We start from the raw sequence: 27,411 nt of genomic DNA on the forward strand, positions 1-27,411 counted from the left end.
ATGTCTCTTCAAGTGACTGGACAAGTGCTTCGTTGTGATGCTATAGTTGATATAATTCATGACATCCAAATTGTGTCCACAACAAGGGAACTCTATCTTGAAGATTCACCACTGGAGCTAAAAATTCAGGCTTTGGATTCTGAAGGTAAGAGTTTTACTAGTAGGAGATAAAATCTGCATTGAAACTCCTAATTGATACACGCACACGCACTGGTTTTTTTTGTGACACCACTGAATGTTAGAAGCCAAGCTGAGTAATTTGAAGGGGGGTTCTCTAGAGAATACATTCAGTAACCTATTGTCTTTGTTTAACCGCTTAAATGGGAAAATCAAACACTGCTTGATTTCCAACAACTTTTGCTCACCTTTTTTCCTTATTTTCCCAGGAAACTTAACTCTAGTGCAAGGGTATTTTTAAAAATCAGAATTTAAAATAATTAAAATAAAGGTTATTTTTAAAAATCAGAATTTAAAATAATTAAAATAAAGGTGTCAGCTCTTAGCAATTCTACCTCCAGGTCAGGAATAAGAATGTAATGGAAAAAGTCCCAACATTTGGCCTGTGGAAATGTCCCGTCAGGATTTAACTAGGCTGAGCAAGGCTTCACAGGAATGTGAAGTAGTCTGTTCTTTTTCTTTTTTTCTTTTGAGCTGATGTAGCCTAAAGAATTTTACAAAAGGACATTTTGTCTGGGTCCAATCAAGCATCCAACAGGATGTTCAGAGGTGATGTTGAAGACCAGCCACTTATAGCTTGGGTTAATATCGCTTTATTATTATAGAAACACTCACTTCTGGGAGGAACTATTTAGGGTCATGGAAGTCAGTGTATTTGGAAATTATTATAGAAACACTCACTTTTGGAAGGAACTGTTTAGGGTCATGGAAGTCAGTGTATTTGGACTGAATGCATAATTATTTAGTAGGAGCAGAAAACTGCTGCTTTTTATACTGTCTGTAGCATCAGAAAAGAACCACGATGCTGTTAAGAATTTCGTGCTTTGGTTCAACAATCAATTTTTATGCCCACATCAACACTCACACAAACCAAATGATTTTTAGGATAACTAGTAGGCTGAAATGATACGTAAAGCAGCTATAAAGGGTTGAATTGTTTATTTTGGATAGTTAATGAGCCATCCTACATCTGTTTGTTTGTAAAGCATGAGTGCCAGGTTATGTACAGCAATATGTTAATAATGAAAAGTAATTTTGTTTTCTTATACTGTGCGTAGTACTGGATTCTTGGCTTGGCGGTTCTGCAAACTCTCAAGCATGCTCAATGGGTAAATCTGCCTTGGAAGCCACCCAGGCTAGAGTCTGAACAGGAGCAGTGGTTCAAAATGCACAAAGAATGTTTAATCTGCATGAGTGAAACAAGATGTTGGTTAGAAGCCTTAGGACTAAACTTCCCAATCTAAGTGTAGGGGATCGGGATACACACAAAAGCTTTGAAAATCAGTTCCTTTTGAGCCAGATAACCTTGGGCTCCATCCTTAGGAGATGTTTGGACATATTGGACTCTGTGGTCTTTGTCAGGGCACACTTTAAAAAAAAAGAAATTCAAGAGGAGTGTCAAGTTTATTGAAGGACACATTTGTTCAGGAGAAGACAGAGAACTGAATAAGGCTTTTTTTAATCCCTTTTTTTAATATTTAGAAGGTGAAAAAAATATAAAATAGTTATCCAGTTGAATTAATATTGGGAAAAATCTGCTTAGGTTTGGTGAGAACTTGCACAAAGGACAGGTGCCAAGCCTGTTACTGCAGCCTGTGTGGGAGAGGGAGAGAGAGTAGATGCTTTGTATCAGGTGTCTTGCAGTGACGTGGCTGTTTCCCTGGTGTTTGAAGTTGTTAAGTAGGCCCTGGGGATGTACCAGGCGGGATTTGTTTTGAACTGATGGTGATTCTTGCATCTTACATTGCCAGTTTATTGCATCTGATACGGGTCAGCTCATTCGTTAATATTGATGATTCTACTCCTGTGAGCATCGATGTTATCTTCAGGAATAGTTTATTTCGTTACTCTCTTCCATATCTATGTATATTGTCCTGTTATATTTTTCATAAGCTGTGTTTTTAAATCAGTTACATTAATGCAGATTCCTTTTTGTGTGTTATTAATAAGCCACTCCAAATGTAAGCCCTGTCCCCAAATGCTACTTTTCAAAGATGGCTAATGCAAGACAAGAAGATGATCATGAACATCTTTGGCCAAATTAAGTACAGAATGTAGAGGGGAAAAAGAAGTCATGCACTGTTTCCTTTTATCTCTTGAACTTTGCTCAAATACGAGAAGGATGTAAAGATGTGAGTTTGCATTTCTTTGGTGATGAGTGTGCAAGGAACACTGGCTTCCTACCCTGGTGATGGAGCAGAGCACTTCAAGCCAGCTCTCCGCCTTTACTGGGGTTTGCTCCAGCCTTGCCAGTGAGAGCCACTTTTCTGCTGCTGAATCACAGAGGAGCAGCTCTGGGCCGGCTTACGGCTGTGGAGCAGGAGCATGAGTCACTGCCTGCACTGGTGTCCGAGGAGCCTGGGAGGGTGAGGTACAGCTGGCTGGTGCAGCTGGTCCACAGCTCCCCTCACCGCTGCGTGATGCTGCAGGGAAGGTCGAAGACACAATATAGTTAATGAGGAGTGCTGTGTTACCTGTCTGCCTCCCTGGGTGCTGCCTCTGGTCAGTGTCACCTGGAGGCAGCTGCTGCCCTCTGTGCTGTTGAGATAGCTGGTCCTGTCTTGAACGGATGAGACCCTGCACTCCCGGGGAATGCCCGGGATAGTCTGTCTGTGATAACCTGCCCTTACCTTCATGGTGAGGCACCCCAGCAGGAGCCAGGACCTCCAGCCCCAGTGGTGGTTCAGAGGCTGTAGGGATGGTTTTGTGCTTTTGCTGCCTGTTCGCTACCTGTGGAACTGGCTGTGTCCGGGCATAGCCTTTCCCATCGTGCCACGGTGTGCGTTTCTCCCCTGGCCTGGTTATTCTCAATTGGAGCAAAACAAAGTGTCATACAGGTTTACAGAGCTAAAGCATGCATCATGAAAGAAAGTTAGACTTGAGTGCATGTTAAACAATCCAGTCTCAATCAATTTTAATTATACTGCCTTGAGTTTATAGAGTTTTGCGTTTAAAATCCTATTTATTTGGGGTTTGGAACTAACTGTAGTAAGTTGTATAGAAAAGGGAGAAACAATGTAAGCTGTGAGTTGCATTATCTGCTCTTAAAATATTTTTGTGGCTTAAAAATGTCATAAACCTTTAAGGATAAGAAATGAGAATAAATTTGCTTTGATTCTTACTTTATTAATATAGATATGAATGTCAAAGGAAAGAACACAAATGAAAATGTATTTTAAAATAGAGTAAATACAGGGATTTCAGGTCCATATTTATTTGTCCTAGTGGGCCCTGAAATTCAGAGCAAGACTCATCTTGAAGATTATAAGGTGTTTCAGATGAGCAGATCATTACACTTAATGCAATCATGATAAATCTTTGCTTTCAGTCTTGTTTATTCAATTTTGTTCTTTTTTAATATTTACAGTTTCTCCTGTTCTAGTGGTTCACAGTTTTGTAGAAAAGAGGTGCTCAGTTTGAGCTCCTTCAGTGGAGTCTTTTCCCTGTTATGGGTAAATGATGTATTCAAAAGCAAAACGATGCATGTGAAACGTGCAGTTCATCAGTGTGTGAACTCAAGTTACCCGAATGGTATCTCAGATCCACGTTTCAAAATGAAAGATTGTTTATCAGGTTTTTTTGGTGTCTTGCTAATATCCAAGAAATAAAAAGGTTTTTGTGGTCAAAGGGGGAAGGAGGTGGTGGGTACCAAGGATCTCTCTGGGGCTGGCAAGGGGAGGGTAGGTGGTGACACCTGTACTTATGCAGTGGGCTTTGTGAAAACATAAAGCAACAAGTGGTGTTGCAAAATGTCAACAGAAAAGCCAGTTAACTAAAATATCTTGAATTTATCAAAGTCAGTAAAGCAAGGTAGATTGTGATTTTTAGCTAAATATTGATAGATATTTAGTTAGAAATCCCTCTTTTAGGGATAAGATAAAGAATTTTTGTAGGGGGAAAAAGTCATAGTTTGTGTTCCAGGAAGATCATTGCTTGTTATTTGTTTTTGTTTTAATCTGATTGTTTGATTTATAGGAAACACTTTCAGCACATTGGCAGGGTTAGTCTTTGACTGGACAATAGTGAAAGACACAGAGGCTGATGGCTTCTCAGATTCCCACAATGCATTACGGTAAGTTCATTTACTTCATTCTCAAAAGTCTCGTGTCCGTTAGGTTTGATGTACAAATATTTCCTCACATCTGGGCAGTTTACTGAACTGATGCCTAGAATAATACTTATGGGTCAGCTGCTTCAAGGGGTTTTTTTTAAGTGCCTACTCAGCAGCCTGGGCACTCCCATCCCTGTTTAATTTGGCAATTGACAGTGTTAAGGAGCAGCCCAGGTCATTATAATCCAACAACTAGAAATAAATGGATGCAACTGTTGGTCTTCCTGAAACCTCTTGTGTGGAGGAAAGATTTATCAGTGAGACTGTCATTTCAGTATTTCAGCAGAGATTTATTTTTAATTTTTTGTCCTGTATTTTTCAAGTTGAACTCCAAGAACTTTATCTTCATTGACAACAACTGGTGTCAACGCACCAGGATCTTGTTAGCTAGCAGCATTATGCTTGTCTTCATCATGTTATGTGCCGTGATGAATGCTGACTTTGCTCAACATGAATGTTGGTAGGAAAAAAAAAAGCCTCCGTGATATATGTGAATTTGACCAAACTGAAAAGCCATGAAACAAGGGGTTTTCTCACAAAATAGTTTACAGACACTTCTTGAGTACAGCTTTAGTCAAAACTTCCCTAACACGTAGTAAGCTTGTAAGATGAAACAGATTCAAACTCATGCACCAGGGCTTCGGTTGCTTTAGAAAACAGATTCCAGAAAAAAGTAGGTGGATTGTGGGACATCAAATAACATAGGAAACTATGTCTTCCTTTAAAGAACCTGACTTCATTCATATGATGACTGGAATGTGGGGAGACAAGTTCTCTTAGAGAGCAGAATGGTTACCAGTCGGCTTCAGTCTCCAAGCCTATATTCCAAATACATTGGAAATGGAGGGGGAGTAGCAAACAACACTCTCTGCTACTGGCTAAACACAAACTCTAATTTTCAGCCTTAGAGAAACAAACAAGTGGCATTACCTGAGGAAAGCCTGGTAAGCCCATCATGTGCTTGAAGCTGCAGGTGTGAGTGTGTGGCCCCTGTCTGTAGGGAGAGCCGGAAGGTGTGCTAATGGTTCACTGGGACTTATGATCCAAGTCCTAGTCCTTACGGAGCTTTTGCTTCAGTATAAGTATTTGCTAAAGATGTGATTTTTTTTAACCAAACTAATATTGATCTATCTTCTAGTGTTGGTGCAGCTATGATAACATTAAAAATGTTCTAGTTTTGTTGCAGCTTTGCAAAAGAAATGATAAACTTTCATAAATATGTTAATGTTCATAACCGTTCTCAATATGACTTTGCTGATTTTACTCTGAACGGGTACGTAAAGCCGAACGGATCATGTGCCTACAGAAGCTGGCAACCTTTCAAACATGGTCCTCTTTCAATGTCTGTCCTGTAGTTTACCCATTCGTGGCAAATTCCTTTCCTCTCTGTTGTCACATCTCATTGAAATTTATAACAGTTACTGTAAGTGTTCTGCTTGTAGGTTTTTTTCACAGTTATTGAACACATGCTGGCTTCTTCATCTAGGTCAAAGTTATGTTCTGGTTTGTTAAGCTGTTGCTTTTATAAACACAAGCTTTGGGTCTTTCGCATCAGTTGTTCTACAATAATCTAGAGAGTTTTTGCGGTCTACACCTACTGTAAAAACTGGAGGGATCATTGCAGACAACATGTGCAGTCTTCTGATATCTCTTTAAAGCACACAAACAGGCTTCAAACAAACTTATCAGTCATAGAAATTAGCTGTGGATATCTTCGAGAATGAGTAAAATTTGGATATCTGGTCCCAGGCAGGCATCTTAAATTTGCTTAAAACATGGAAATAGCTGGGAATAGGTGGTGGTGGTGTTTCTCTGTGGGTTTACAAAGATTGGTTAACAATTTTGTATTCAATTCTCGGTTCACCTTTCAGTATACTCAAGTTCTTAGAATCCAGTTATATTCCACCTTCCTATATATCGGAGATGGAAAAAGTTGCCAAGCAAGGAGATACCATTTTGGTGTCTGGAATGAAAACAGGGACTTCTAAATTAAAAGCAAGAATACAGGAAAGTGTCTATAAGGTAAGAAACTTACATTCATCTTTTTATTATTTAGTCGTTGAGTCCAATGTTACAGGAGTACTGTAAGTTTGCCCTGCCGTGTTGTTCCCATTGGGGATATCAATGCTGCATCTCTGTCTTACTGGGTTGACTCTGTAGCCCGTATCACAAAAGGTGACAGTGCTACTCTTGGTCACCCTGAAAGGGCTGGGCTTTGATGCGGTTACCTTGGGGCAGTTACCTCACCCAGGACAGTGCATGTGCCAGAGATCATTTCTAAACCTAACTCGCAGACAAAAGGCCCTGCAGCAGAGGAATCCACTTGAAGTGCTTCTGGGTGATTTTATTATTCCTGATGTTCATTCATATTATATATACATAACTAGAATGACACTGGCTCTGTAGTTCTTTTTAAAAATCAGCAGCTGGAACACTTTAGGTCTTTTTTCAATAAATACCCAGAAGAAGGATTGCTATATTGTATATACCTTTATTTCCTCTCGTGCTAGAAGTGAGTGTCATGTGAATGCTTCATTAGTATCTAATTCTGCCTCATTTGATTCTGGTCTCCACAGAAGGGCTTTGGGGTCAGAACGTCAATCCTACAATAGTGTTAAACGGCAGTAGGGGTGGTATTTCCACCTGTTATGTAGATCCATGGTGTTTCTTTCTTTGTAACTTGTGGTGACTGAGCTTTTCATTTAACCCTGGTAATAGAGTTGGTTTTTCTCTTAATAGAATTTACAAGCACCTGAGAGAGTTTTTATGGGTTATTGCTTGCAGGAACACTTGGCATTGTGCTAGTCTCAATGCAATACTGCACCTTAAAGAAACCTTGTGTAAAATTAAAGGGGTTTTCTGAAGTTCCTCTCATAGCTGCAGTCTGGTTTTGCAGATTTGTGTTACAACGTGTCATACTTAACGTTTTTGGTTAAAGCAGAATTGGAATGGACTGTCTAACCCATACGTGTAAAAAGTGTTTTATGACAATGATATCTAATTGTGTGCAATACTGGTAACATGGCACAAATAATCATGCATGTTAAGAGTTCTAGTTGTGTTACAGTTCTGCCTTTGATAATTGTGCTGAATGTAGTTACTCTGCATACACATCTGAGTAGGCACTGTGCATCTGTCTCAAGTTTTCCTGTATTCTCCAGATAACTGAACCAAAATGGTGTCTATACAGACAATTTTTTTTCTTCGGCCTTACATAGTAAGCACAGAGCAGATCTCTCTACCATTTGTTGTCCTTTGCATTTTTCTGTTGTGAATAAATTTGAGAGGATAATAAAAAGCCAATTACAGCAAGTAATATTTTTCACTTATAGATTATAAATTATTGCTGCATGGTCCGTTTCAAACAAACGAGCTGCTTTAAATATGGGGTTTTTTCTTTCCCTCAATCAATAGCATGTACATCCTGCAGAAGTCAGATTGCTCATTTTGGAAAACATCCTTTTAAACCCAGCATATGACATTTATCTTCTGGTGGGAACATCAATTCAGTACAGAGTTCAGAAAATAAGGCAAGGGAAGATTACAGGTTTGTCCTGTTTCTCTTTTTTTTAACTGCTAGAAATTTTTAATAGTTTAAACTGTGTTGTTATTATTTAATACTGTTGTCCTAAACTACATGATGATACAGATGATTAAAGTTTTTTCTCTCAAAAAAGTTTGTGTCTATAAAGGTTATACTCTTGCAGGTTTGTCAAGGGCATGGAGGTAAGTAACTTAGAATAGAGCTAACACTATTATTTTAGATGTACTTATTTATTTCATGCAACTAAGAAGCTGTGTATGACCTTCTTAGTTAAATCAAGTTTAGATTAACTATTTTTCTAACAGAAAATGTTTTCCTGACAGTTGGATTTGCTCCGCTTCCACAAGTGTCGGTTCACTGGCTTTATGTCCATTTGTAACCATATCTGTAGTGTACAAGGAGCCTGTGCTGGTAGTGATTTTTTTTCTTTCTTTTTTTTTTTTTCTTTTAGAAACTAGTTAATAAATGTTTTACTGGGCTAGTAAACTAGGCTCACTACATCTGTTAGTTGTGCAGAATGGAGCAGCAGAAATTGGCAGTAACTTACAGAAGGTAATTTGACTCCTGAAGCTGGGAGTGAATTGAATGTTAGGTCTAAACAGTGCAGTGGTGTTAGTTGGAAATTGCAGCTTCAAATAAATTAAAGTTTGGTGAGAAGCTCATGTTGTGTGTTGATATAATCACAGAAATGCTGTTTCTACAAGACATTAAAAACACCGATTTAATGTGTGCACTAGGAATCAGTAAAAATTAATCAGCAATAATTAGCAGCATCCAAACACTGACACATTTGCTTTTATAGTTTCATATGCTGTCTTGTTTTCTGTACAGAGTTAATGATGCCGTCCGATCAGTACGAGCTGCAGCTACAGAACAACGTCCTTGGTCCCGAGGGAGATCTGTCTTGGCCGGTTGCCAAGCTGGACCAGGCAACATCAGTTGTAACTGCATTGCAGCAGGGACAAACTAACCTCGTACTTGGGCACAAGAGTATCCTTCCTAGGTGATGCTTTTCCATCCCAATCTTTGTGACAGGAGACTTTCCACCCTGTGCAGCACAAAAAGATAAAATTATCCATATTTGTAGTAGTAGTCTTGAAAATCAGGAACACCTGGTGGAGCCATAGAAGCAGCACTGCTGTGAATTCAGTCTCAGCAGAGCTGCCTGATGTTCTAAGAAATCAGGTCGGCAAAAGATCAGTTAAGTCATGTCTGTTCCCTGAAGTCAATCTGGAAATGCGATGGGGCTTTATTTAATTTTTATATTTGAAGCATTATATTCTCTAGTGGAATCTCATGTAAATGCTCACTGTCTTTCAGAATAGTGGGGATAACATTTATTTTCAGTGTACAATGAGCTTTAAATATCCAAAGAGACACAGGGAGCCCCAGGAACAAGCTGAACTTTGCTTGACTTTTGTCAAAACTTTTCTGTTCCTTTACTGAAATTTCAGGTATTCGCATGCAAGGGGTTTCCAGACTACCAAACAGCACTATCTATGTTGTAAATCCTGGGTATTTAGGTTGGTATTGGCTGCAGTTTTCCTGATCGCTGTATATAATTTCTTGCCTTGTTTTCGTGTTGGTGTTTTTCTGTGTGTACACATGCACACTTCCATTTCTCATATTACTTTTCACAGAACAGTAATTTTGTTCATAAAAGTAGCTCAATGTGAAGTAGGTTTAGCAGTAAGTGTTTATTTTCTTTCATCTCTGTATTCAGCAAAAGTGAAGGTGCATCGTCAGAGTTTGGGTGCCAGGAGCGGAATGCTTATATCCGTTATGTAAAGAGGCCGTTGATCTGTTCAATATTGTTCACTGCTGTTCAATATTTCCTGTTTTGTAGGATTTACAGTTCATCCAGGTGACAGATGGGTCCTGGAAACAGGCAGACTTTATGAAATTACAATTGAAGTGTATGATAAATCGAGCAATAAGGTGTATTTATCTGATGTAAGTGTAATGTTGATATACTTCTGAGTCTCTATCTCCTAAATCCTGGCTTTCTTTGAAGTCAGTTATTACTTATTTACATTGAGTTAGGACATTCCAAAGTACATTGTTTCTTGCCTTTTCCTTTTTTCCTTTTATTTTGTTATTTTGTTATTTTTAAAATAAAGTACTTTGGGTGATTCATGTGAAAGTGCCCGTTGGAGTCTAAGTGCTGTAGAAAAAAAAAAGTCTCTATCTCCTAAATCCTGGCTTTCTTTGAAGTCAGTTATTACTTATTTACATTGAGTTAGGACATTCCAAAGTACATTGTTTCTTGCCTTTTCCTTTTTTCCTTTTATTTTGTTATTTTGTTATTTTTAAAATAAAGTACTTTGGGTGATTCATGTGAAAGTGCCCGTTGGAGTCTAAGTGCTGTAGAAAAAAAAAAAAAAAAGGACATGTGAAAGTGCCCATTGGAGTCTAAGTGCTGTAGAAAAAAAAAAAGGGAAGAAGTTGGACAATGCACTTCAAACATGTAGCCTAAGCATTGCACTGGAAAAAAAAGGAAGAAGTTGGACAATGCACTTCAAAACATGTAGCCTAAGCATTGCACTGGAAATTGCAAACTGATGTAACGACTGGAGAGCAGTACTAATGCGGTACTTCATCTCATCAGTCCCCCCAAATATAATATTGTCACACCTAGAGGCAATCTTTTCTATCAGAGAATGGGGTGTAAGGTAGGCTTCGTCACACCTAGAGACAATCTTTCCTATCAGAGAATGGGGTGTAAGGTAGGCTTACTCTTGGGGAGCTACCCGTTTCCTTCAGCTGATGGAAAGCTTAGATGGTTAGCATATACATTGCTCTCAAAAAGTAAAGAAGATTTAAATAGTTCATTTCCAAGCAGAAAAAATCTATTAAATTATTGCTTTAAGGAATATTGAGGTTCTGTGGGTGTTTTATTATTTGCTTCCTGAGATATACAGATCTGAGTTTCAGCTAGATCTCAGAAGAAATGTGCTGTTGGGACAGGATGTTTGCATATTCATCCCCTTTTGTGTTTAGAATGAAAAAATTAAGACTATTGTAAAATATTAATTATTTAGTAGTATAAATATTGATAATTTTCATGTTAAGTTAGGTGTCGCTGATAGTTTAAAAAGGTAAATATTTTCTGTGGGGTTAGTGTTATGTCTAAAAGATATAATCTTATTGAAAGACTGAAACTTTTATAGGGAGAAGTTCTTACTCAGTTTCAGATAAGTTTCTTTGAACTGTTATGAAGGAATTATTTTCTCATTGATTTGTTGCTAATATATTTATGGCTATCTGTATGGTGTTAATGTCAATTACCTGTAGCAATATCTATTTAATGTTCTGATTTTAGAATATCAGAATTAATACAGAACTGTCCAAAGAATATTTTGAGGTGCTGAAGTCATCTCTGAATGGATCGTATCACTATGTGAAAGCGATAAAGAAGGGTCAGACCATTATTGATGCTGCATTGACATCAGTAGTAGATCAGGTAGGTTTTGATAATAACTCTTCCGCTTTACTGGTAGGCCTAAAAATTATTTACTTGTGTGGTAGTGACTTAGTAGTGACATAGTAAAAGGAAACCTAAGAATTACAGGGTTCTAAGCTGTCTTTGTTTAAAGAAAGATTAAGATTCTTAAAGATTAAGAACCAGATTCTAAAATCCTTACTTCAGGAAAACTGTCAGTTAAGTCAGCAGGGGATTTGCTTGGATAAAGACTGTGGGAGTTTACTACCAGGCGTGTTGCAAACACGTGTTAAACTAGTGCTGCACAGCGCACTTTTGTTTTTTTTTGTTTTAAATGGCAGATGCTTTTGTGGGCACAGCTAGTGCTGCACAACGCGCTTTTGTTTTTTTTATTTTAAATGGCAGATGCTTTTGTGGGCACATGTCGTATCCTTGTGCTGGTGCAAAGGTTCTCTCACAATCTCTGAGTGAATTTTACAATTTATTGTGGTAGGATCATCAGTGTCATACCCTGGCCTTGTTCCGCATTCAGTTACATTTGGGAAGTTTTCTGTCATTTGGTAAGTGACGTTAAATGCTGGAATGAAAATCTGCCAAATGTATCAGCCTGCAAATTTCTTCCAATTAATATTCATTAACTTTCTGCTAGTTGGGCAGGCTTGCGGAATGGATGGCTAACTAGGGCACGTGGTGTGAAAGTGATTTGCTTTTGCTTGAAACTTGGAAAAATTCAACACTTCAACCCATTTGCTGTGAAATCGTTCTAGTGATTCCTTGAGTAAGATTTAGTAGATCCTTGTACGTGATAAGCCATGCTCATTCTCTATGTCAGAGAGGTACTCTTGAGTGAAACAAGGGCAACTGAGAGCTGCTAAAGTTTTCCTTCAGAACTCCAGTAAGACACAGTTTGTTGTGCCAGAGGGTTATGGCATTGCAATTCCAGCAAAGCTGTAAAGGCTGGTATTTCATGATGGGTTGAGGAGCGGGTCTTTTAGACTGAGTTTTGTCTTCAGCTGCTGCAGAGTAGAATGAGCAAAAAGTAAATGCAGGTGTAGAGTTACAGAATTAGTTCTCCAGATGAGGTCTCAGAAACTAGGAGCAGTGAAAGAATGTATTTCTTGCTGCTGTTTGCCTGTGAATTAATGTGGACCCCTGTGTCTCCATAGTAATATTGCTCATTTAATACAATAGCACACTTTGCTGCAATAAGATGACTGTGCTCACAAATAACACTGTTCATAAATGACCCTCAACAGTTGCTTTCCTTTTCTCTCTGAGGTGTTTTCAACAGCTTGTCTAGATATAAGGATTAAACATTATTCCTGGGAAGTACTATGGTGTCATTTCTCATACTGTGCCATTGCTTTTTGTAGGACGGAGGTGTTCATACGTTACCAGTTCCAGTGCGAAACCAGCAAGATGTTGAAATATATGTTCCCATAGTTCTTTCACCCAGCATTTTGACGTTTCCTTGGCAGCCAAAAGCAGGAGTCTACCAATACACCATACAGGTATGCCAGAGAAGTATTTAAATACAGGAAGAATTGCTCGAGCAGGCACAGTAGGGCTGGTAACCAACCACTTAGAGAGAGTTGGCTTTGGATACTTCAGCACAGTGGTATCCAAAAGTTAATTTGGAGGAGTTTTGTTGGATGTTAGTTGCAGGAATTAATGTGAAGGTTAAAAAAGCACACAAAAACTCAACAAACACAAAAACCCCGCAGATTTTAACCTCTTGTCTTTCATTCACTTCCTTTCTCCCTCAGGTATGCACCGCACACATATGCACAGAGTGGTTTGAAATGACAGAAAACATCCTAAGTACAAAGCTTAATAGTAATAAATTGAGGCTGCGATTTAGTGTAAAGGGACAGAAGTATGGGAGCGTGAGGTGACCGCAAAAAGGGCACGATGAGATCAATGAGCAACGCCCTGTTGACATTTGACATCAGCACCCTTCACTCCCCACACATCTAATAAAAAGTTATAGGGAGGCAAAGGCCACAGTTTCATTTACAGTATGCCCTCCTAAAAGGACTTTTTACTTGCATGTTCTTATGTTTTATGTATGTGTTTGCTCCCCTACTGCCAATCTTTCCGTACATTTAATGAAGCAAATGGCTTGTCTACTGGTACACAGCGTGTCGTGTAACTGGAGAGAAGAACATTGTGCTTCCCCAGCCCCGACTCTCACCCCAGTATGATGATGCTCAGATCCTGAATGCAAGGATTTCATGGACAGTTCCTCCCTCTCCCTTTTAGCATGAAGCAGTGCTGAGTTTTGGGTCTGTCTTCATGGAAACAGTGTACAGAAAGAGGCAGCAGGATGCGTGATGTCTGAAGTAAACCCATCAATCCCATAGGGATAACGTTGTGTTCTCTAGTGTGAATCTGAAGTTAACACCATTGAGTTTAGTGCTGTCATCTGTACTTGTAATTTCTGTGGGATTACAGTTTGGTTTAGTTCATGCTATACCCAACCACACCAGCAGAGTGTGATAGAAATTCTTAGTCCAAATACGCATTTTCAGTACGGGAAAGTAAATGGGATTTTCTGTTTCCTACCTCTTTTACAGTTCTTTTCTCACCTTATCTTGCATGTATCATCAAATATCTCACTACAAAACGTTCCTTTATGTTACTTCAATAATCTGCATCAGCATTCTCATGTTACTGTGGTTTTTTTTCACTGTCAACATAAAACGTTTTATTCTCCCAACATAGGAATTAGTTTGCATTTACTGAAACTGAGAACAGTTTCCTAATCTGCCCATTCAACAGTACTAGTGGTGGTTTACAGTAGCACACAGCTTGATTGTTGTTCCTGTCTGGGGATTAGTGTTTGCCTCCTACTCCATAGTTTTTGAGTCAGGCTGTTTTGAATCCGTGCATACACTTTTTCTGAAAATAAGTTGAAAGAGATTTTTGGATCTAGACAAATTCTCTTTATAGCTAAGGTAACTCCTTCCAGATGGTATGGGAATTACTTCTAAATTTCACTTTGTCAGCTGTCTGTTTTTTGTTGGGTGCTTTCTTCATATTTGTGCTAATAAAATGGCTTCTGTTGCAAGTATGAAAGGAAAAAAAATAAAAGCTCTCCTTCCTTCCATGCCTTAGAGAAGTTGAAGTGTCATCTTTGTGAAGTTAAGGACATGGAGGTTGTTTGTTTTTTTTTCTAGTGAGGGTATGACCATCACTGGCAACAGTTTGTGGAGTTCAGCTAACAGGCTGTGGGTAGTGATTAGACTGAAACAGAAACTGGTTTGCCCTTTCTCTTCTTGGTGCAAACTGACTGCTAGAGAGAAGAATGTAGTAATGCATCTGGTTTGTGTGGCAACAAGATGTGACTCCATAGAATTATTAAGAATTGGGTATTTCTATTTTATGTTTTCCGCTCATTTCCCTGTTTTAGTTGAAAATATCTTTACGAAACATTCTGAACTCTTATATGCTTTAAGTGTTTCTACCCCCATCCCTTCTGTCATGCACCGTTACCTCTTTATCCGTTTGTCCAGTGCTCTTTTCTGTAATCAGGTTGTGCACATGCTCATGGGAAGGAAAAAGGGCAATGACTATCCTTTTGATCCCCAGCCCCTGTAAAAGTTATTAGCTAGGCTCATGCATAGTTTAGATTTATTTTCCACACTGTCCTTCTAGATGAGATTTATCATCTTGTTCATTTTTACTTCAATTATGAAATGGATCAGAGCAAATGCTGAGAAAGTGAAAGAAATTAAAACAATACATGTGAACAAAATAATTGCTACAATGTTCACTCTTGTTTTACTCTGATGGAACTTTGAAAATTATTTTGAAGTGTGAAAGTTTTTTTTTTAACTTGCTTTAAGTTACGTTATTCTCGGCATACCTTTCTGCACGGTATGTGTCTCAACAGACGCTTCTTATAGTTCACAGTAATGGTGTTTAAAACCTATGCTTTCTGCAGCATTGCAATGATTGTTTCTTCAGCAACTGCATGATAAATCTGAGCCTGTAAGTTTGGCAGTTACTGACCCCTTCCTTTTGGGAGTGTAGCCTGTACATTTCGCAGACCCTCACAGTGCTTGGGGCAGGAGTGGGCGGTTTCTGTGTGTGCCTGTTGCTCATTCCATGACGGATCAGTTGCTGGAGCAGTGTGTTTGTTGAGTGGCTGCAGGCAGACATGCTGATTTTTTTCCCCTCTTGCCTCCCACCTTCTTTTCTCTTCCCTTTAGATCCCTTAGCAATTCCCATTGAAAGAAGCTAGTAGGCGCAGGGTGTCAGGTTAGCAGCTGTGAGACCCAAAATCAGCACTTTGGCTGTCAGCAACAGAGAAATGGTGGGAGTTTTCAGAGGTACAATAATCCCACGTGCCAGGCCTCTGGTGTGCCAGTTTGTGGAATGCTCTGCTGACTCTAAGCACTATCCATCACTGAGAGTTGTGAGCATCTGACTTTTGCAGCTGGGAGGGGGATATTTGGGTTAGCAGCACTGGTGAGCACATAAGTGCATGAAGAAAGCTGAAATTAAAATGAATGAAGGGTGGTAATCTTCTCGTCTCTTCCTCAGCCTTCTTTATTGGAAAGTTCTGAGGTGTTACTGTGTTTGTGTTTCCACATAATAGCATTGTTGCTCAGTGTGTCCCTGGTTTTCATGCAAGATACTTAAAGGCTTGACAGCTAAGAAATGTGAGAACCGTTTATAAAATATTTGAAAGATTTTCTCTCTGTATTCCAGGCTCATGGCGGAAGTGGAAATTTCAGCTGGTCCTATTCTAACCAAGCAGTTGCTACAGTGACAGTCAAAGGAGTAATGACAACTGGAAGTGATATTGGCGTCAGTGTTATTCAGGCAATTGATGTTCAGAATCCGTTGCATTATGGAGAGATGAAGGTAAAACTCTTGTTTTCCCTGGTCGCTCTTGAATATGGCACGTGGAAACAGTGAAGAAGCTGAGAATGCCATAGGCATTCCCCTTTCCAGCTCTCTCCGCTGCATTAACTGAAGTCCCATTTTTGCCCCTTCCTGATTTCCTTGACAAGTCTTTTCCCTTGTTGAAAGTTTCGAGTGCAAGAAGGAAATGCTGATTTACTACTGGCCTACCCATCTAAGCAGACAAGCCAAACTAAAAATGCATTCTGCAGGGTAAGAGGTGGGTGTTTTCCCTCGGTATAAAACGGTGACAGATCTCATCAAGATGTGCAAGGAAATTCCTGCCTGGAGAGGCGGCTGAAATGCTGTACAGTGCCACATAATGAATCCAGGTACCAAAGCTGTCCAAGAAAAACTGATCTTTTGGGAACATTAGGAGAAAATGGTAATGAAAAATACATCTCCCAAGAGGGGTTTTGTGGCCTCTGTGCAAATCATACCCTGCTCGGATTTGGTCAGGGTGATCCGTGTGTGATACGGAGTGAAAAAAATACAGGAACAGTGTATGTAGTGGCCCCACAGGAGAGAGTGTGCAAAGGCAGGTGAAGAAGCTGCTCTGGTTGATGCTGTAAATCTCCAATCTTAAGTATTTTTCTCTAGAATGTTATTGATTTGGAAATACCTCCTTGTGTCCTTTGGACACAATTTTCCTTAATGAAACTGTGTGAGTGTTTACTCTCTCTGCCTGTTAAGAACTGCTGGGCCTGTAACATGACAGAATGGGAACTAAAAGTAAGTAGTGCTGCGGTGTATATTCGCTGCTGTGAAGTAGTGCTACTCTGCTACCTTCACAGATTCAGGCATTTTAATCTATGCTTTAACTCTGTGCCTTTTGCAAAGAGGTAAGCATTGGAATGGAAACCTGACAGAGAAGAGGAAAGTTGCTCCTGACCTCAGAAAAAACTGAGAGCTAGCTGCACGTACTGAGCACATGTGACTTATCTGGGATCCAGAGGCTGTGTTTGTCTAACTGCATGGTCATAAATTAAATAGGTTTGTTTATGCCGAGTGGATGCTGTTGAGGCTGGCAACCAACCTCCATCTGTCTGAGGCTTTATAAAGGTGCTGGTCCTTGTTTCAGAGGGAGCACAGAACTTGATTTAGGAAGCACGTTCCACAAGTCCTGGGGTAGTGCACCTTCCTTCCAGGATCCATGCCTGTAGTTTAGCAACTAGTGGGGAACAAGCTGATTGCATCAAATGTACATACATTAGCTATACAAAATACCTTGTAATTTTTAAGTATTCCCATGCACAGCACTGCTGTGATTGTTGTACTGTACTTGTGTTGTACCAAGGTCCCTTTGGACAAAAGTGTTAAATATGTGCTTGGTCAAGACTACCAAGTCTGTCCCATAGTGAAGAGAGAGCTATGTAAGAAGGTATCTTTCTTTTTTTTTTTTTTTTTTTTTTTTAAAGTATGTGTGTTTTGGGAAAGATATTCCTAATCAAATTTTACTTGGAACAGCTGCACCTACCAATGCTGGGGTTTTTAAGGGACAGGTTAGCTGGAGTTTTGTTGTCGTATTATTTATGTCAATTCTGCCAAACGTTTTAAGAGGTACTAAACTTCATGCTTTAAAATAAACGACCTAAATGGTTAAAATAATGATGGAAATTAAAATTTAGTTTACAGACTCGCTCTGAAATTATTCTCTGGACAACCCAGGATGCTGCTTTTTAGGAGTGCAGCAGTTACCAGCAAGAGATACAGGAACAAAGATTTTTTTTCAGTTAAAACTTATCTTCAAACATAAGTCAAAGCCTGAAGACAGAAGTAGTATTTTTCTCCATGTGAGCTTTCAGAGCAGTGTATTACACAATCTGAATAGCTTATTTTTGAATGCCTTTGCCCTTGCGTTAGGAATTGCTTTCTTCATAGAATAATTCTTCAGAGTTCTATTTACTGACCTTGGTGAGAAAGTTTTAGGAATAGTTAACTATGTTCCACAAGGATTACAGCTTTAACTCTCTACCATATGGCTCAATATTCTATCCTGAAGCCATTTGCAGATGGTTAGGAAGTTAAGATATTGCAAGTGAAAAGCTTTTATCATAGTGATTGTTATGAAATATGCAGTCGTATATATAGGAAATATGTGTTGGATTCTTTAACATTAGTGGAAAAATAGCAAATTAGAGTAACAAATAGTACAGTTAAGGCTTGTTCAGCAACATACCAGCTATAATAGGTGTTTCTGCTGGTCTTATTTCTGAAAGTAGTCCTTTTGATTTCAAAAGCATCTCTCACATGAAGGTTACTTGTTGAAGCAGAAGGTTGTTAGATTAGGCAGTAGATATTTGTTCACTTATTTTAGATTTCTGACATACTACTGTGGGAAAATGTTGAGCCCTGGACACCTTTAAAAATGTTTTGCCAACAGAAATGCAAGAATAGAAAAAGAAAGCCATTGGGGAAATGTCTCAGTCGTTGGTTCCCTTAGGTTCTACATACCTGCCGCTGTGAGTGATGGAGGCTGGGGAGCCTTGCTGACTGTGTCAGGTGTAGCTCAAATATTTACACTCTGAAAGTCAAAGGTGGATACTAAATCTCTCCTGGGTGGTGATAGTGCCTCCTGGAGATATTGTGGAACTTAGTCCACGCTTCAAAATCAACAAAGCAGAAGAGAGAATTATAGAAGTAGCAGTGAAACGATCACCAAGCTAATGTGAACGTGGACTGTTGTGGGAAAAGAGCACTGAAGTAGTAGCAAGCTTTTCCTGGCCCTTTCTGATCCCTTTCTGCAGCAGGTAAACACAAAAGCAATGTTGAATCTAAGAAGTGTTTCCAGCTATCAGAGGGAAGTCAGCAACTGGGAGAAGCTCATGAGAGGGCTAATTAAAATACGCAGAGCATGTTGAAGTCTATTTTTCTTTTTTTTTTTCCTGGTACCTTTTTGTGTGGTTGTGTTCTTACATCTCTGTCCTGTATTTCTTTCCTCCTTCAGGTGTATGTAACTGAACCTAGCGGGATGGAGTTCAGACCATGCCGAGTTGAAGCACGTGTTGGCCAAATATTGGAGCTGCCCTTAAGGATTAATGGCCTAACAAATGTTGAGACAGGCGAGACGGTCCCACTAAGCGACTGCTCACATTTTGATCTAGTTGTGGAAGTAGAAAACCGTGGTGTGTTCAGGCCACTTCCAGGTGATTTGACCCCCTCTCTGTTTTGAAAGTTAAATTCAGATGTTACTAAGTCACACATCTCCTTTAAATCGCAGTCTCGGTTGCTGTGTGCAGTATTCCCACAGAGGTGCTTAACTTCAGAGGTGGGGATCAGAGCAGTTTTATTTTGAGGATGCATTTACTTTTTTACACAGAACTTCCCTTTGATATTTTTTATGTTTTGGGGGACTCTGAAATAATGGATGTGTAGTCGCCCATCCGTCTTTCTACTGATGTAGTATTTTTAACATGCTTCTGTAGCAAAGCTGATGGGTTTCTCATAAGAGGGGTCCACTTACATTATGTTTTGAGATAGCATTGGAAGACTTAACAAGGACACTGAGATTACTAACTGCTTTGCCTGAATCGTCTGGCAGTACTTTCAGTTCTATAAAGACGCTGTTCAGTGTTTGCTCACAAGGAACTAAGACAATCAGCTGCTTACATTTTGCCAAAGCTCTGTCATTGTTAAGCTCATTGCTTTAAGAAATGCCTCTAGTCGGGTTTATTAAGGGTATGGAGTATGCATGTTGTTTTTAAAGATTGCCATTAGTGTTGCTGGGCTAAGAGGACAGTGAGCAACGTGCTTGTTCCTGTATCTGCTGAATTCGGTGTGTTATTCAGATGTGCCATTAATTTTTTCAAAGTGTATGGAAGCTCTTTCCTGTGCTGTTGAGCCAGTGAAGCCAGTCTGCATTCTACCATCTGTTTGCCTGAGAGGCAGCTATTATAAATGTCACTATGTAGTATGCTGCTGTACTGTTTGTTTCAAAAAAAAAAACAAAAGAGAAAATAGGCCCCTCCCAAACCCCCAGACGTCCTCTAACTAGTCAGAGAAATTTCATGAAAATACCTTACCTGATGTGTTGCCTACAGTTCATGTTGTTCTGGGTAGGAAAACTTCTCCAAGCAGCTCTTTGTGCTTATTACAAGCCAGTTTCATTTTAGAACAGCAAGATGAAAATATTCAGTGAGAGAAGTTTTATTAGTTTGTGCCAGAGTGGAGACTTATGTCCTGTCTAGGACAGTGTGAAAATAAAGAAGTTTGAGAGACAGGGATACTTTGGTAAGTGTTTGGTTTGGTTTACCTGCTTGGTTGGAGACGACCTCTACTTACTTCTGGTGGGAATGTTTTTGTTGGGAAAAGCCATGTTGAACTTGCATTAAAATGCCTGGGCATTTCTCTCCAAATATGTATTAATATATTTTTAATTTATGTGACAGGAAGGCTTAAGCCAACTGCTGATTTTTGTAGTGGAGTCAGAGTGAAAGGTGAAACTCAAGGCTACACAACACTTGTTGTTTCTTACAACCATGGCCATGTCCACCTCAGTGCTAGCATCACCATTGCTGCTTATCTACCGTTAAAAGTAAGCCTGTTTTTGCTGTTCCTAAAGCAATCCATCACTTAAAATGCCTTTAAATGACAAATAGCAAGTTGATATTATGTAATGAGTATGTTTAAAAAAAAAAAAAAAGGTGGGTGGTTGATTCACAGGAAAAATTTTGTGGACTGTTTTGGGGAATTATGTTTTAACCCTTTCTCTGTGGAGCATGTATGTGGTGGAGTTTGCTGACAGGGATGTTCCAAGCCAACTATGGGGGAGTGAGTAGCACGACAGTGACTAACAGATTGTTGCAGCTTCTGAAGTGGAAAGTGAATTTGATATCCCTGTCCCTTTTTCAGACTTTTGACAAAAGAGTCACAATTGCTGTCATCTGAAGAAATAAGTGGGACAGTAATAGGAGTCAAACCTCACACGAGTGAGGATGTATATTTTGTCTTGCACAGCACACCTGAATTACTGAATTCCTTTCCAGCAGATGCTAGATGGGTGGAAAATTGTGTGAGGCTCAAGTTGTTTGTTTCTTGACTGTCTGTTTTAACTGATTAACAATTCGCTTAATCAGGTAATTGGGGGGCAGTCACAATTCTGTGTCCATAATGGCAAACAAAAGTAGACCCCCGCTTATGATTTCTGCTTTCATAGTATATGAACTGATTTTTGCAAGAAGGCAAAGCTGGCTTGCCTATATGGCAATGAAAATATGTGCTTTTTCCAAAAGAAACATACTTCACTGTTGGACAGCTCACTAAAGAAAACAGGATGATCAAACCTGACTACAGGGTCAATATATGGAAGTGTGAAACAGTATGCTTATGTTACCCTAATCTTCAGAGACGTAGCACTCAGACTGCAAAATAGAGGTTTAATACATTTGACGATATAATTTTTCCCCCAAATCTGTAAAAAAAAAAAGTTTGTGCAAATTGTACAAAATTGTGACTGTGGTGATGATTTTATTTTTTAAATATGCTTTTCTGCCAAATATCTTAAGTAGATGAGGATAATTATTTGAAGACACTGAGACATCCTAAGCAGAGTGTGTAAACTTCCTATTATTGTCAATGACGTGAGAGAGAGGCATAGTCTCTTTAACTGGGATTTTTCATATATATGCTAACATTCACATTTATTAGCAAAGCCCCTTGAGGTGTTGTAACACCGCTTTTCGTATATGAAGTTCAATGGTTCTGGTGAGAAGGAAGGTAGATTAACTGCACTTTAAAAAAAAAAATCATCTCTGCTTAGATATCTCAGTGAAGAGCTTATTTTTCTTTGAAGTGTAGAACAATGATTTCCACATTCTTTTCCCTCCTTTCTGTAGAATTAAAGATTTATGATGCCCAGAAGTGGAAGGCAGCATTTTGCTGTCAGATATCTATTTAAAAAAAAAAATTGTAACATAAAAAGTGGGAGAAAGATAAACAGGAGTCAAAGGGCAGGCAGACACTTGAGACTAAATCTCGTAGTTTTCCAAGGTATTTTTACCTTTGTATTACAAATACAGCCAAAGAGTAAATGGGAGGAAAGAGGAACATTGATGCCAGCCCTTGCCTTCTCTCTTCCTTCCAAAAAGCACCTATGGAAAGGAATGAACTATCCTTTATGTTAGCTGCTCTAAGTGCTTTCTTCCTAAACATCTAAGTAATGATGTGGTTATTAATTTGTAATAATTAATAAATGATATTAATTAATTTATAATATAAATTTAAGTAATTAATAAATAATAATTAATACACAAATGGTTATTGTGTATTAAAATGTCAGTTTAATTTCAGTGCTGATAAACAGCACAGCCTGTCCCAGTGATGCACATCAATGTAGAATTTGCTGTAGAGGTTTGAAGCAAAACTTGTGTAGGAGAATAATTATACACACAGAACTGTGCTGGAGAAAGCACTATCAAGTGACAGTAAAATTTGACATTATTTCATTCATTAGAAGTACTGTGTATTTAAAAAATGTTGTAGAATATTATCTCTCTGAATGTGCTGAGAAAAGTATATTAAGGGTCTTTCTCTTGCTGTAATTCTTCATGAAAGATGTTTGATTAGAGTGTAGTTAACATTTTTTCTTCAGATCTGTGGGTTCCATTGAATATAGTCTGACTGGACAGAATTCTTGTAGGTGTTGCTAAATATTCTGGTACAACTGTGTTCTTAAATAACCGTGCTTACAAACCACTGTGTGGGGAGAAATCACAGCCTGATCAAAGGAACAAAGATAGCCCTTCCATTAAGGAAGTTTCTTTTGTAAAGTACAACCAAAGTGTGTGTAAATAGGATCATTAATTGTAGTTCATTCATTCATTACAGACTATTGATCCTCCATCTGTTGCTCTAGTGACTTTGGGTTCCTCCAAAGATATGTTATTTGAAGGAGGACCTAGACCATGGGTTCAAGAACCTTCAAAGTTCTTCAGGAATGTCACTGCTGAGGATGCAGAAAGTATTGCTCTGTCTTTGTTTGGACCTTCTACGTCTCGAAATAGCATCCAGCATTGGGTTAGAGTGTCTTGCAAAAGCCTGGGAGAGCAAGTAAGTGCCAGGAGGTATTTTTATTGCCCTCCATCAAACACTAAGCTAGGGCAACTGAGAGCAGGCTTCAGACGGATTCGTGATACCATATACCTTTTATATAGCAAGTAGTTTTTATAATAAGCCAGTAAAGGACTTGGGTAAGTATATTGTTTGTGCATTGTGATGCTGGCACAGGTTTTAGAGTGAGCGTTTCCTAACATTATGTTATACAGTTGTTTATGATGGGTTTATTGCAGTATAAAGCCAAGTCACAGATACCTTATGTTGTAGAAAGTGTTAAACAGACCCTAATAAGTGCAGCTTGAGTTTGCATAAATAGGAGACCATTACTGCAGTGAACTGACTCTTCTCTCTGATCTGCTCCTCTTAACCAAGTTACCTTCCAGTATAAGTCTGTTTATTCAAACAAATGACAGCTGTATGAATTTACTGCTCTGATATTTGTGCAGTCTTTGCGATAGCGGGTGTAGTCATTTTCCACCTGGTCTTGTTTTCTCTGCCATGCAGAAGTGATTTATCCTGCTTTACTCACCCTGACCAGTCTATAAAGCATTTGGCTTTGATTTTATGTTTTTCTCCTGTAAGTCTGCAAGGCCTAACTAAGCATTTGGGTGTGGCTGCCAAATTGTTTAACTGGTTTCCTCAGTGGACACTCTACAAAGTGTAGCTATTTCTGTAAGTGCAAATTCAGAAAGAAAGACCATTTTTGCTTGTTGTTGTCTATGCCTGCGCATGCATTGTCCCTGCTGTTGTCGATCACATCTGCATGGTTCTGGCTAGCATCGGTGCATGGGTGGACAAGGCAGATATCCAGAGCGACCTCAGCCTGCTGGGATAGCCTGCTCTGTGTTTATATCCACTCTCCTTTGTTGAGGGCTAAAAAAGGAATGTAAAATAAAACAGAAGATGTTTTTAAACACACTGAAGTGACTATAAATATTGTCTTTGGGCTGTTCTGTTCTTACTCTGCAAGAAAAACACCTGCCTGTTAGCTTTTTAAGTTCTATGATGGTATAGAACTGCTCTTGAAATAAGCACCTCCTTTTACATCTTCCTGTCTTTTAATGATGCTGTAAATCCCCCAGAATCATATTTTTCCTTGTTCACTCTGACATTAGAGCATAACTGAGATCTGTGAAATAGAATGTGCCTGAATTCAGTAGTCCACATCTCTTTCCTTACTTCCCTGTTTTCATAATTCTACAGGTTATTGCCTTAACAGTTGGAAACAACCCCTCAATCACAAACCCCTTTCCAGCGGTTGAGCCCGCTGTTGTGAAGTTCATCTGTGCTGTCCCGTCACGACTCACCCTGACTCCTGTTTATGGAAGTCCTCAGCTTGATCTCTCCTGCCCCTTGTTGCAGCAAAACAAGCAAGTGGTAAGCCTGAGAAGTGCCAGGAAAATAATGTGTTCTTGTAACTTAAAAATCAGTGTTTGGATCTCCATGTATGAAATAAAGCATCTGACTTTCTGCAAGAGTAGCAGTCGCTTTGTTGTGGGGCCACACTGGTATCGTGGTCTGCTTCTGCAGAGAGCAGTCTGAATGGGAGTTCCCTACAGTGATCATTCAAACAGCTGCGGAAAGGGACCTACCAGGAAACAGGGGGAGATGGAAAAGCATTTGGATTGCAGCTTCTCACAGAAGTGTCACTCTGAGAATGCCTTTCTGACTTGTCTTGAGATAAACTACTTTTTTATTAAAAAAAAAAAAAAAAGGAGGAGGGCATTGTTTCCAGCGGCTCTTTCTAAGGAAAACACTTTTTCCCTGTAACGCTTCATTCTAATCTAACTATTCCATTGAATACATTGAGACATATTTTAGCATACACGTATTATTACATAAGTGTACATTTGGGTGTGTCTTATTAATAAAGGCGCAGACACTGCTGACGTGAAGACACCTATGTGAGCATATACATGTTTGGTGACATCAGATGTATTCAGCTTTGCAAATCTGAGTCACAATAAATGGACAGTGCATATGTGTAGATTATCAGGCATAAAAGAACTTTCTTCTGTATCCTAGTGAGTGCCGTCAAATATTGTCTGCTGAGTAAACTCTGTGTTTTGTCGTGTTAATATTAGCAGGCAAAGATAAAAGTCATCCTACTTTCATAAAACTGCAATGTCTATTGAGTTGATGAATCATTTTAAGTAACTTCTGTGTGATAACAAGATGAGGAGTTTTTTGCGTATTATCACTTTAGAGTTCACCTGTTTTTCTAGCTCTGTCGTGCGTCAGTTAGACTACATCAGTACACTGCTATTGCTAATGCATTTCAAAAGATGAACACTAGAATTTTGAGCTGTGTCTTCTGACAAATAGCAGTATTTTTCATCATTTGTTTGAATTCCAAAGATGTCGTAGTTGAGCTGTGTGGTTTGATTTTTGTTTTAAGGTCACTCACTGGCTCAAAAACCCCTTATCCTTCCACCCCAAAAAAACCACCTTGCAGTTGAAGTACAGTTTCATGACTTTGCATTGATGGCTCGTTTTAATGAACATCACTTATGTAATGAGTGTTACCATAAATCTCGGGGAACTCCGCATACATTTTTTTTCTTATAATGATTAAAAAAAAAAAAAATCCTCTTACATCTGTTCAGTTCAAAATACTCATTCTTTTTCAGGTTCCTGTTTCAAATTATCGTAATCCAGTATTGGATTTGGCTGCATATGACCAACAGGGCGGTAAATTCGATAACTTCAGTTCTCTTAGTGTTGTTTGGGAATCATCAAAAATATCCTTAGCCAATATTGAGCCTGATATGCCAATGGAGCTGACTCTGAAAGAAGATGGAAGCGGTCAAAAGAAAATGCACGGTACGAATTAGTTTAAATGAACATTTCATTATTTGAAGAAGGTCAGGATTAGATCTATTCGGTAATGTTTGAGATTGATTAAAGAAATTACTGTTAATCTGCAGTCATATTTCATCTTATCTTCAACATGCATTTTAAGTGTGCACTATATTTAAAAAAGAAAAAAAAGACCCAAACCTAATCTTTGGATTTTAGAGGAAATCCATGTCTGTTTAGAATGATAATGGAAGAGACTAGCATGGTACATTTCGTCTTTTTCTTCCCCATAATCAGATTTATTTGACTTTTTGTTTGATTCTAGGCTTACAGACTGTTCTGGTTCATCATGAGTCTGGAACAACTGCCATCTCTGCTACTGCAACAGGATACCAGCAATCCCATCTCAAGGCAGCTAAAGTAAAAAAACCGGTAATCAGAACTCTGTTCTTTTGCTGTCATTTCCCTATGATGCTTAACATACAGTGTTCCTATGTATTTATTTCCTTGGTGTATAGTAGTGTAAAAATAAGGCAGCTCCATAGCTGATTCTGAAGACGTTCATACCACGATGTGTTTATAATGCTCATGGCTTTTATGCTTTCCTCTGCACAATGTGCTGCTATCCACATCAGATATATCCAATTCTTTTTTTTTTTTTTTTTTAACTGTCTGGGCAAGGAGATTACAAAGCATTGTTTCAGTTGGTTTTGTTTCGATTTAGGTCTTTTAATGAGTTGGTGAATCTCTGATGCTTGTCCTTCACTAAAGCAACCATGTGCTTAGTGTAGTTGTCACTGGGGAAAGCAAATGTGTTATTTCCACTCCAAAACTGGGTAGAACGGTTCTGCATGAGCAAAGCAAAAACTTGCTGATATCCTCATGTGGCCCAAATGTAAAATCTGGGCTCTGACTAATACTCTTTTTTTTTTTTTCCCTTTGGTCTCACATTGGTCTTACAAAAGGGAGAGATTACTCATTTGTACAGTGCCAGCCATAAGCCTAGGCTCTGATTTTACAAGTCATTAGCCACTCCCTGAAAGACTTTAGTTTGGAGATACTCAACATCGGGAAGAACAACAGCAAAAAGTAGTGATGATGCACAAAGGCGGCACATGGAAACAGATGACAATTTTCTGTTTGTGTCACTTTTTTTAACTGAATATAAAGGCAGGTTTCAGCCTGGCAACAACCTGACATGCCCAGTCACTAACTCTTAAAATATCCTGCTTCACTAAATTGAAGCAAGATTTAAGTGGGTTTTGACTCTATGCAGTTCTGAATCATGTACCATGACGCACCATGAAAATACAGTTGAGAGAGCAAAAAACGGGGCCAGAGGCTGCAGTGTTTTCAATTCAAACCAGGTAACAG

General features: G+C 38.9%; 1 protein-coding gene across 1 annotated transcript; it reads left to right on the forward strand.

The window, feature by feature from the left end:
- Positions 1-26,483, forward strand: NUP210 (nucleoporin 210kDa; the record flags this gene model as incomplete). Its single annotated transcript, XM_010076836.1, has 16 exons — positions 1-145; positions 4,153-4,249; positions 6,160-6,310; positions 7,703-7,835; positions 8,664-8,822; positions 9,287-9,355; positions 9,679-9,785; positions 11,155-11,295; positions 12,648-12,785; positions 15,991-16,146; positions 19,133-19,331; positions 20,574-20,719; positions 23,011-23,232; positions 24,442-24,615; positions 25,869-26,061; positions 26,363-26,483. Coding segments are annotated over exons 1-16 (2,351 nt in total), but the record flags the coding sequence as incomplete, so codon positions are not given.
- Between the last annotated feature and the right edge of the window lie 928 nt (positions 26,484-27,411).

This window comes from Pterocles gutturalis, unplaced genomic scaffold (genome assembly GCF_000699245.1).
Source record: "Pterocles gutturalis isolate BGI_N339 unplaced genomic scaffold, ASM69924v1 scaffold5973, whole genome shotgun sequence".
Lineage (NCBI taxonomy): Eukaryota > Metazoa > Chordata > Aves > Pterocliformes > Pteroclidae > Pterocles > Pterocles gutturalis.